The sequence below is a fragment of the Acanthaster planci genome, linkage group LG09 (assembly GCF_054643075.1).
Source record: "Acanthaster planci isolate LZ-2023a linkage group LG09, COTS_SCS, whole genome shotgun sequence".
NCBI lineage: Eukaryota > Metazoa > Echinodermata > Asteroidea > Valvatida > Acanthasteridae > Acanthaster > Acanthaster planci.
In genome coordinates, this window is record NC_141785.1 from 11,782,365 (window position 1) to 11,794,447 (window position 12,083).

General features: G+C 40.0%; 1 protein-coding gene across 8 annotated transcripts in view; it reads left to right on the forward strand.

The window, feature by feature from the left end:
• Positions 1-12,083, forward strand: part of LOC110981989 (histamine H2 receptor-like) — a 51,139-nt gene that overhangs the window by 17,181 nt on the left and 21,875 nt on the right. For 3 of the 8 annotated variants that reach the window (XM_022240078.2, XM_022240084.2, XM_087141091.1), the window contains exons 2-3: positions 8,630-9,786; positions 11,312-11,335. In XM_022240078.2, the coding sequence (XP_022095770.1) occupies positions 8,724-9,786; positions 11,312-11,335 (1,087 nt within the window). In that variant the 5' untranslated portion in view covers positions 8,630-8,723. Of the gene's footprint in view, positions 1-857; positions 1,101-8,163; positions 8,345-8,446; positions 8,467-8,629; positions 9,787-11,311; positions 11,336-12,083 lie in introns of those variants that run through there. The other 5 variants (XM_087141093.1, XM_022240080.2, XM_087141090.1 and 2 more) reach the window with 5 other exon arrangements.

A 12,083-nucleotide genomic window follows, 5' to 3' on the forward strand; every position in this document is an offset into this window, starting at 1 on the left:
GTTCAAAGTATCATCAAAGAAAGAGGAAACATGCAAAGGAAATGTTACATAACTTATTCCTTTTGGAAAAAGCACAGAAAGCCTGGAGTGGCTATATGTTTTCAGCAAGACCTTGTTTAGTAACTGAGCTGAACCAATGCACCACAGTAAGTAAAACATGGTACCCAGGTAGTAGTGCTTGTACAAAACCTGAACTTCAAATTTCAAAGGGAAAAAGAAAAAGCAAATTTGAAATATGCAGTCAACTTTCCAGTTCTGTCCCACCCACAGTATGTGCAACAACCTTTTAACTGCATATACAGTACATGCACAAAAAGTAAAACATCTGCCATATAGCATGTTTTTTATAATGTCCCAACAAAAACTGTTTAAAAGCTAGTGATTTTTTCTCAAGAGTGGTTGAAAGAGTTCCATAATTTGAAACAGTTTTCTGATGAGTCAGGTATGTTGGTAATCAGCTCCAAGGCATAGCCCTTAAAATGCATATGCAATATTTGAGGGACATGTACACCCACACAGGCTTTTATCAGCCAGTACTTTCACATGTGATGTAATCTCTGTTAAAGCCCTTGAGAAGTTGTTCAAGTGTTGTCCACATTTCATGCCTCAGCACACCAGATAGCTCTGATCCCCTAAATTTCTAATGCGTGTTGTGATGAGAAACCAATTGCGTCCTCGCAGCATCCTTTTGACAACTGTCTAAGTTAATCCTTAGTCATTATGTACTGTTGCTCAGATTTCTGAGCACTGTCTTTGAATATTTGATGCCGTTTGTGACTATGCAAGTTGAGTCTAAAGATAAACCAGTGTGGTGGGGCTATGCCTTATGTGTGCAATGTACACGTGCTACGGTACATCAGCCATATGTGTGTATGCTGTATGTTCTGATCACGTGTTGTGCAAGATCTATACCGGTAGTGATTCACAGCAGCTTGAGTTGAATGATAACAAGTGATGAGTCCACCAGGGAGTCCACCAGGTCGTGCGTATCCGGGTAGCCACAGAGGATGCTGTCACTCTGAAGGGGAAACCTTTTCATTTTAAGTGTGAAGTTTCAGTTCTTATCCCATTCAACAGGTTCAATTCAGACAGAACGTGTGGTAAGTATGAAGTACATGTATGGTAGCATGCGTGCTGATGTATGGTGTGTGCACACTTGTATGGCATTAGTTCCAGGTTTCATGTTGCTGAGAAATCAGGAGGAACAAGAACATGTATTGATTTGCTCTGAGTGTATAAAAACCTCAACTCATTGCACAGACTTCACGAGATATTGAAAGCCATAGTACACCCTCCCCTCCCAACATATCGCTCTCCCTCTTTTGTCAGTGAGAAATGTCATTTTACTAAGGTTGTGAGTATACTAAAGGTACTGCTGTTACAGTTATAAATAGACTTCTTTTTAGAAAAGCGAACGATTGAAACCTTTTATCAAATGGCTGTGCAAATTATGCCCCTGTTGCCATGGTGTAGTGCTGGTTACCATCACAATGTCGTGTACATAAATGACTCATCTACATGTTAAAACAAATGTCTTGCTTTTTTCCAGTTTGTATATATTTGAATTTAAGGATGTTGTTAAACAATTTTCTTGGAGTGGTGGAATGTTTTTGAAAGTAGGGGACACATGTACCGCTATACGTTCACAAGGGGAATACAGTTGATTTTCATTTTAAAAAATGGGCATGGAAACAACTTCCTCTTTTGCCTGCAAGAGGTTACTTCTTCTGTTCTTTTTTTGTAATTCATCTGTATTTTGCACAGTGAGCTTGCACACGTGCAAACTTTTCAAAGAAAGTTATGTTTTAAATTGGGAAATGTGACTAGAATTCTTTTATGAAGTGGTTGATCAACAGATGTGTTAGTGAATGTGTAAAGGTGGCTAGATAATTATCCCACTTTATTCGGTAATTTCCATTTCCCCATCAATTTTAGCCTTCAACTTTTCAAGTTAGACATCTTATTTTTCACTCTTCGTATTTCATAACTGAACTCTGGCTTAATAACGAAGGCCCCACTTTCCTCGGAGTGTGCTTGGGAAACACTCACGCTTACTTTCAACAGAACTGGAACAGTTAAAACCCTTGTTTCAACTTGAAGTAAAGTCTGTTCAGAATAACACTGGCATGAACTGATCTGAAATATGAATGAAAGCAGAACTAATGGTAATCTGATGGACTTGGACATCATTTTTCATTGCTCCCTCATTTTTTGGCTGTTGAAAGGCCCATGCAATATAAATTTGTAATGCAGTCCATTTGTAATGCCATTAACCATACGGGCGTTTTCAATGTTTGTTGTGCCATTTTGCGGGCATTTTTTGCCGGGATGTTCATGCTAAAGTGAGCTCAAATTACAGTGTCATTCCAGGAAGAAGCCTGTTTTTCCACCCTTGTCAATGCCAAAATTTGTCATAAATTCAGATAGGCCTACCGGTAGCCGGCTTTAGATTGTTTTGTTGTTGACTTGTGTTATTTCAGTAAATGGCCTGCCAGTAAGTCATGTTTTTTCAGAACTGTTCGCAAGTTGAACAGAAACCCCCCAAAATTGACAGTTCTTCCTGAAATGACAGATCACAGTGAAATAGAAAATGTAAAAAGTGCACTTTCCAGTAAGATGAGCAGAAAAGAATATAGTTTTCATACATGAAATATGAGTAGACAGTTCCCCAAAATACATTTTCTAAGTAAGGTTCGTGTCATCCATCCACTCAGCATTTGTGACACACTGTAAGTCTGTATGTGTGTGCAGGCAATGTGGCCAAGCAGTCATACCAGTCACAGATTTATGTTCACTGTGTTTGCTTTTCAAATTTCTCTGAAAAATAACACCAGGCATTTCCGGCCCATGGAGACAAGGATAATGGGTCCTTCATCTGTGAACCAGAGATTCCAGGAGATTTACACTGGGGCAGCCGCTGGGCTCTGCTTTGAGTAGCATTCCTTTTGTCTTTGGCCAAATGTATTTCAGGGGCAAGTGGATTAAGGGGACTCGGGAGAGGTAGTGGAATATGGACAGATTTAAAGAAGCTGAATCCCCCCCAGCATAAATTAAAACTCAGTAGAGAGACTGGTAGGTGGGTGGGTAGACAAACAGCAACCATGGAGGAATAAAACTGTGGTGCAACTGATACAGAACACTTTGAAGCATATAAAGGTTCTATGAAAAGGTTGTAATCAAGTAAGATGCATGTATGTACAATGTATTTGTGCGTGTACATTACATATGAAGGTGCATGCACGTGACGTTTACAGAAATCTAACACAAAACTCTGTTGGTTTAATTGTTTATAGTTTCTTTTCGAGTGGTTGGTCTACAGGTACATTCTATTTGACCAGACTTGTCCCATTACGAACTGACACACTTGATAGTGGTTCTTGATGGCTCACAGCTGGCACAACAGTGGTATATACATTCCAATGTTTGTTTCCACAAGTGAATGCCAGAGTTGTGCTGTGTGCATGCACACACTAGCATTTGTCTTGTCTTTACTTCTGGGTTTGTTCAATTTTTTTGTACCCCATGTATATGAATGAAATCAATGCTGGTCAAGCTGTCCAAAATCAGTCTTCTCTGAATGATATTTTCTGCTGCTGGCTTACATCTCAGTTTGTGAAAACCAAATCCATTTTACTAAGCATCATCGATCGCGGAAAGGAGAGGGGGCTGTCCCTGCCCTCCCCCCACCTTATGGCAAGTCCTTTAATGGTTGGTGCTTGATGGTCTCACAAATCCCCCCCCCACTTTGAAAATTTTTCTGCTGCTATTGCTGAGCATAAATGCATACCTCTTTACATTACACTCCCACGTCAGGCAGGGAAACCAAAATGATTTGTTGTTTCTCACAAAGTGTCTTTGCTTGTACCATGGAGGAATAAACCACATGCTTGTACCAGTACTTCCATTTCAGTTTATGAAAACCACAGTGATAAATTTGAGGTTTTTTATGTCTGAGGTTTTCAGTGCCTTTGTGTAAGCATTTACCCAAGGGTAGAATTTCCTGTCGTTCCTGTTTCCTCACCCTGTGGTGATCCAATTTTTTAAAAATAAATGGAAAAAAATTGTAACCCCCCCAAAAAGCGTAGCTAAACTTTAACATGGCAGTGCACTTTCAATATTGGTGCAGTACAGTAGTTGTTGCATCAGTGTTGGAGGGAGTCAGGTTTTTTGAAAATGATTTTGGCAGTTCTGTTTCAGTTCACTGTCTTGTATTTTAATTTCTTTTTGCTTCAAAATGGTCAGAGATGTGGACTTATAGCTGCATGTATTGGAGTGTCAGTGAACAGACCTGTCCTCACACTTTGCACCGGAAGTATTCTCGGCCCGGTTCCCGCATAATGTATACATGTATGTGCAACATATAAACTTTGGAAATGTACATGTACCAAACATGTACTTTCACTGCTCCGCCCGATGGCATGACAGGGGGAGGGCAATTCCTCCCCAGTGGATGCCCCTGTCCCCTCCCCATTTGAAATCTATGAATAATCTCTATTGAAATGTAGCTTAGGCTTACTTTCTCATGGTGCCCCCTTGAAAAAATATGTACAGCCCTGGGTGCCCCCACCCCCACCTCGGACATTTAGCACTAGTTACACCACTGGTTCTGCCCCTCTCCCTATGCTTTTGTTTTCCTGACTATGTGATAGTAATGGTCTAAGGAAGACAGATGGCTGCAGCTCAGAGTGTCAAGCTGCATCCTTGGGGGGACTTGATGGACTGGTGAATGCATACATTTGGGAACAGAAAGTGTCAGTTTCATTGGAGGCATGCACTATTTGTAGTGGATTAGGATAGCAGTTGGATCTAGGTGAAGCGGGGATTAAAGGCTCAACTCTGGAAAAGTGAGCGCCGTGACAGTGGCTTTTAGGCACAGATGCACTTTCTCAAGTCACAACTAGAGTAAAAAAAAAACAGTGTACATACATGTATGCAATACATGTACTGAAGGCCGGTTCAGACATCCTACAAATATGAAAGCATAGCAAATTTGACTTCACAAAATGTTTACAGAAAAATTCACTAGAGATGAAATACCGGTATACATGTGTTCAACTTTTTGCGAATTTGCAGTTCTGTTTAAAATTGACACCAACAAATCTGTTCGCGTTTACTTTCATGCCAAATATGAACTGATCCTAAAGCTGGAATTTTTATGTGCATCTGCTGTAACCCAATTTTAGACTTGCTAGGGCCATTTTTTTGGGGGGGGGCCGGGGGAAGAGGCAAAACATTCATTTGTTCTGTAGTAGAATGACCAACAATAAACAGTGATAGAGCAGTCAATTCTTGGACAGTTCTGAAGGAATTGGCAATTTCCATCCATTAATACTTTTTATGTTCTTTCCATTTTCCTTGATGTTTTCTTTTCTTTCTCCTGTACGTACCGCCGGTACTTCCAGGAGTGACAAGTGCTCCCTCATATATTCCCTCACGACACCCATGAACATAGAGCACCACGTAAAACTTGTTTCTTGTATGCCCAGAATTTTAGGCAGAAGTGTCAGAGCTTACTGAAATCCATGTTACAAAGGCATTGTATCAATATGACTGTATATGTCACCATTCACCTTGCAGAGTACAATGTTTGTGACCACATTTGTGCATGTTTTGTGTGCATGTACATGTACATGTACTGTACATATACATGTAAATTCTACATGTTGCTATATTTAGAGGGTGTGGTAGCAACGATAAAAATTTCTAGAAAGTATATAGTATGAGTAGAAATGAATGCTCTTACATCTTTTCAAAAGAGTAGGGATATTCCTGCAAAAAGAGTTGAGAAGAAAACATCCGTCAGTGTCATTAGAGCCAGAAATTTGAAGAATTCTGCCTACCTTCCTGGCGGAGTAGTGGGTGAGGGGGTTGGCCTGGTGTTTTTGACTTTGACACGAAGCCCATAATTTATTTCCTTTTTTCCCAGTATTCACTAGCCACATACATGTGCACGTACACCCATTTATACTGTTCACTATATAATGTTACACAATGTTGTAACAACTCATACTGGAATGTAGTAATTAGTAATTGGAGATTTACAGTGGACAGCATAAACATACATGTGTACATGTGTAAGTGAATAATACATGAAGCAATTTACTAGATTGTGTGATGCATTCTAGCTAGGGTAGATCTAGAGCAAAATGTTGAGGGAGGGGCTGAAGTAATTGGAGGAGTTCTTAATTTGTTTCTTTATGTATTGGTAACTTTATAGGCTTTCTGAGGGATGGTAATAACTTTTTTTTATAAGGTGAAGGCTGAATATGGGAAATGAAATAGGCCATATAATTGTCTTCTTGTCTTTAAATCTCTGCACATCATTTCCCATTTTGGAGGTGGTGGCCATGGCCGCCTTCTGGAAAAACTCTATACTGCTGTCAGTGACTGAGACAGGATTTTTCAAAGCGGGATAACTGATATCTGAGGGCCAGGACTGTAGGCCTAGATGTACATGTACAGTACATCACATTCATACGTGTGTTATAACACCAAAGGCCTTATGCTGTGAACTAATTGTATTTTGAATTTTGGTTTAGTGTGTGGTATTCCTTTTTTGAAGGGAAAATTCAGGATTTTTTCCTGTGATATTTATTCATAGTACCCCTGAACACTTGATGTCCCTTTGAATTAGTGGTACAAGTTTTACCCGATCAGGTTCTTCAAAATCAGAAATCCCAGTTTGAACTGAAAAGGTTTCTATTCTGATATTAGGACATAACATGAATATTCTGGTCATTGTTTGAAAATGTTTATGGAAAATCAAAAGTTGAGAACACTAATTCAGTTACCAGTAGATGGACCAGTAACTTAGTCCAACGGAACTTGACATGCATGAAGCATGTAGAACACAGTTATCAGTAGTTTGTAAAATAACAAGTCCTACAGTGCATTGTAATCTGGTTGTAGAAAGCATTAGACCCGGTTCAGTGATCCAAGGCATTTGAAAGCGTGACCAGAGGCTTTGAACGGGCCATCAATTGAGGAACTGTTCTACAAAGAGGCTTTAAAATGAAGGGGACGCAGTGAAGGAACCTTACAAGTTCCCTTTGAAGACAGTGGGTGGATCATTGGTCCCCTTCGTAACCTCTCTGGAGAGTCAGCAAACAAAATAAGCATGCATTCTGCTTGTACATGCACCTGTACGTGTATTTTTTAAATGTACGGTAGTGCTCCAAGCACCCACTCCTATACAGTAACAGGAATGGTGCAGGGATGTGGTTCCTGATGCCAGGATGTGGAACTAAAACGTCTGGATGTTAGACATTTATAATCATTAACATTTACCATTTACCAGAAATTATGTGCAAGATTGTCATAATCACAGGACATTTTGGAGAGATCTCTTGCCTTTTTGACAGCTGTTAAAAAGCCATGTAAAATTACAGTGTGTTATTATTGCCTTGGTTATAACCTTGTGGATTTTTCTTCTCCAAATCTCTACCCTGTTGAAAGGAAAACCTCCTTGTTTTTCACTTTTTTTTGTCCTTAGTTCCAGCAGAAGTGTACAGTAAAAACAGCTTGTGTCTGGAAGTCTGCAATTAAAACAGATTGCATTTTACACATGTGTTTGTACCATCTAAGTTGCTTCTGAAAGTAATTCAATTATGCATGAGTGCTGTTCCAGATGTTTTTCATGGATTATATTGCACTAGAAAATCCTACTGTTAAGATTTTAATAAAGATTTGGTTCCTTAAACATAGGATGATAACTTCCTGAGAGACTTTGTTAGACATTTGGTAGGTATTCTCGAGGGGGACACAAACCTGCAGTCTTACGCTTTGCCAGTGGGGACTTTTCAACCACCGAAACCTCCCAACTGCCAAACTAAATTTCCAGCATCGGCTGTAGACACATGTCCAATGTACACCTACGTGTAACTCCTACAAAAGGGGAATCTTGGTGTAGAGTGTGTCTGCCCTAAGGAGAGACTCACCATTTGTGTACCAGGTTATGAAATTTTCAAAAATGTCATCTATCATCCGTGATGTCATGTGTCACCGCTTTTGTTTTCAATACTAGTGGCTCTTGAGTGAGCCGGAGGAGATCTAATGTATTTTTGATCTAATGGATTTTTTCATGGACCAGTGTGTGTCTCTGAGAATTAGTGAGATGACATTTAACTGCAGCACTCATTATGGTGAAGCCACATGATCCCGGATCACACTGTGACATTGTGGAACCAGCAAGCCAGCGACCAGACCGTAGAGTCACGTTTTATTCATTTCCCATTAAAATTAATGGGAAAAACAGTCTGTTTCTAAAGCAACAGTATTTGACATCCCTTAATCAGTATCATTTTTTATTGATTACTATTTTCCACGTTACCTGCACAGAGCTATGGTACATAAATCACCTTGATTTCTTGAATTGTTTTCAGAAGCTCCCAGACCCATGAAGTTGCTTACTGTAGGCAAAGAATCTCTGCATACTACAGTGAAAATTATGCAATATAAGCATATTTTGTATGTTGGATATTAATTCTTACACCGTCCACTGACATTGCTCCCAGGAAAAAAGAAATCATATTCCAAAAAAGAAAGAAGTATTGCTTCAGCAGAATTATGAAATTGAGATATTTGGCCACAACTTTACATTGGTAAATAAAGTTTTTTGTTTCTTTTTCAGAGTTCTGTGTTGAGTTGCCCTGCCATTTACTTTGCTCCAATTGTCTTCAATTCAAGGAGAGAGCTTACACTCAAGGAGAAACATCTGATAGACTATGAGCCAAGCAGACACTGAGACTGTCTTCATCATGGCAGTAACGGAGAGTGCTGCAACCGATGCAACAGTTATTCCTAACATCTCAGATTCTCTGACATGGGACTCTGCCAGTACCAACAATTTGACCACGCCAGCCCCCGGGCTGCAGCCACCGTATTGGGATTTGCCAGTCGTCATCACCTTGGCGTCGGTGCTGTCCATCGTCATGGTGATAAGCATCATTGGGAACTCACTCATCATCCTGACCATCATTTTCTTCAAGGGAATGCGGAGCAAGACCAATATGTTCATCACCAACCTGGCCTGTGCCGACCTGGGCGTCTCAGTCCTCTGCATGCCGTTCTCGCTGGCCACAGTCATCCAAGGCGACTGGACGTTTGGCCCGGTGCTGTGCAATGCCAATGCCTTCTTTGAGGCACTGTTTCTGGTGGCCTCTACCCATGGGCTCATGGCCATTGCCCTGCACAAGTTTTCCTCCCTGGTGCTGCCACTGAAACGCATCATCAACCTCCGCCGGGCGATTGCCATGGTTACCTTCGCCTGGTTCATCGGCCTCACCTGTGCCATTGGGCCCCTGGTCGGGCTCACCAAGAACGTCTACAAGCCTGGCACCTCACAGTGCGGGCCCAAATACCCGGAGAAACTCTCTGAGAAAATCATCGGGCTCTATGTACCCCTCGTGGGCATCATCATTCCGTTGACGTGCCTGATTCTCGTCTACGGCGTCATTTTCAACACGATTCGCAAATACAGTCGGCGGCTTCGCAGCCACACCAGCATGACGGAGGACAAGATTTTCCACCAGCAGAAGCGCATCACCATCACCCTCTTCATTGTCTTTGTGGCCTTCTTCATTTGCTGGACTCCCTACTTTGTATACTCAACCTTGGGATTTTCCCTCGGCTTCCAGAAAGTTCCCACAATCTTGAATGTGGCTGCATACTGGAGTGGTTACACCAACTCAGCACTCAACCCAATTATTTATGCATGGAGGGCCAAGTCTTACCGAAAAGCCTTCAGGAAGATCTTCTGCTGTAATGTTAAAGGCAGTCTTTTGTCTGGTAAGTTTCAAAACAACATTTTGTGAAAGTCATTGGTAGCTAAATAGTAAAGCTAAACGATATCAGTATTAATTCAAATATTCATTGATGAAGTGTGTTTTTTGTTGCAGTACAGTTCTGTGCAAAGGTCATCCTGGATTTCAAATTTCATTTGTGTTTACAGAAATTAGGGCACTGTTGTTTTGGTGATGATGTTGGAAAACAATCAACATCAACAGATTACTTTTTGTTTACCAGCTTCAGTGAGCTTTTTCCCCACATTATACATTATGTTGCAAAGATGTCAGTCTGTTACCACAGCAACACATATAACTTTACCAAATCCTTACAAAATGAAAATTTTTAAATGAAATCTCTATGGTAGAGAGACACTTGCAACAAAGAAACAACATTATTTTTAGGCCTTATATTTAACTTACCACCACGTGAAAGAATTGGATATCATTGTGAGAACCCCTACCAATACATCAATCAGTGTAACTTAAAAATTACCCTTTATTTAGACTATTTCCAGGGCTGCAAATTTAGAAAGGATTTTGGGGGACACATTCCCTTCTTGGTTACAATTTTTGATAATAATGGCTGGTGTTTGAAAATGTGTTTATATTTGTTGGAGAGGTGGAACATACCATGTACATTTTGTTGTGCATATTCCTGTACATGTGTGCTACCTCTCTCCCACTTTGAATCTATTGCATGTAGTTTCATGTGTGTCTTTGTGTTCATCCCACTTCCCTATGCATGTGGAGTATTTGAGAATTTTGGCTGGAGAAATTTTTAGTGCATGCCCTCGGCACCTATAAAAGGAAGCCCCCTATTTTGGCAGAGGGGTTGTCAAGTAATTAAACATACTGTACGGTAAAAAGTTACCAATAACTTGATTCACTGGGGAAAAAAAGGAAAGAAAAGAAGCAGAGTGAGAATAAATTTGAAAACGAACAATTTGCATAATATTATCTCCATAATGCAGTGTTGGAATTGTATTGACAGGCTATTACATGCACATGTAGGTTGAAGGGGTTATAGTCGGTTAATAGATGCAAGTCTGACGACCCTGGTTCAATAGAAATTAGGGAGCCCAGTGCTGATCTGGTTGTTGTCTTGACCTAATTTCCAGACTGAGTGTCCTCTGAGGTTTTACTCCTGGGGCTGCCTGCATCAGCACGGCTTCAATTGAAAAACCATCAACTCCATGGCCATAGGCCTACAACTTGAATTGCCCTGTTTCTGAACAAAAGTTTCGTCCTTTTTTTCTGGCATTGGCAGGGACATGAGGGCATAAGAGAAACCAGTGATTCAACTTCTCATCTTAAGTTGTGAACAAATACAAAACGTTGAATTTACAAAATGTAAACAAGCTCAGCATTGTATTGCACTTTCTCAGTCAGTCCTCAAAATTCTAGGACATCCAAGACTTGTTCAGTTGGACAGTAACTTGAAAGAAATGTATTTATATCTGTATTTTGTTGTTGAGAATTTTAAATCTGACTGAATTATATTGTTTATTTCTTTATCTTTTCTACAGACACCGGGACAGCCAACAATGGGGGTAAGTTACATGTTTATCATTTTTTCAGTTAACTTACACTGTAGTTCGGTTTTCCGATAATTCAGGGAATCGCTATATGTTACCAGGTGGGTGAACTGCATGTGCTGATTGGAAAGGGCCTTGAAGATATATGTCGTTTTGTGCTTGAAGTTGAATTAGATGTATTTCAAGAAATCACATGTACGGTAGTTAAAGTTGTCAAACTGTGAACAGTGTGTTTTCCTGGAGTCAGTCATATTGAACTCCCTTGCCTGTCCAGTAACATTGCAAAGTTCTGCCATCTGGCAAGTTTCGTACAAAGATGTGTATCAACAGTTGATTTAAGCATTGCTTCATTTTCATGTGTACATTGTACATTGGGGTGTTTTCACCCGGGAAACTCCACAGGAGTAACCAAAATACTGACTTGATGTGACTTGGCACTTTTTAACAGAAGTTTCAATTAAATTTTAGGTTGGGCAAAGTTTTTTGGTTTGTTCTGTTTCCATATGGTAAGGTCTTAAATATTGCTAGAGCATCATTTTTAGCCCATTCAGATCTTAAAATTGAAAGTTTGGAATTTCAGTACACCCTACATGTACATACAATGTAGGCATACAATGAAAATGTAGTACTATACTGTTAACAGTGGAAGGGGGTAAGTTTTGATGGCGTTTCAATCAAATTGAGGATTTTCCTCCTCTTCTGTAGTCTCTTTTTAAATTTTTTTTTGGCATATTGTTCTTTTTATTTTCTTTTTTTTATGTTT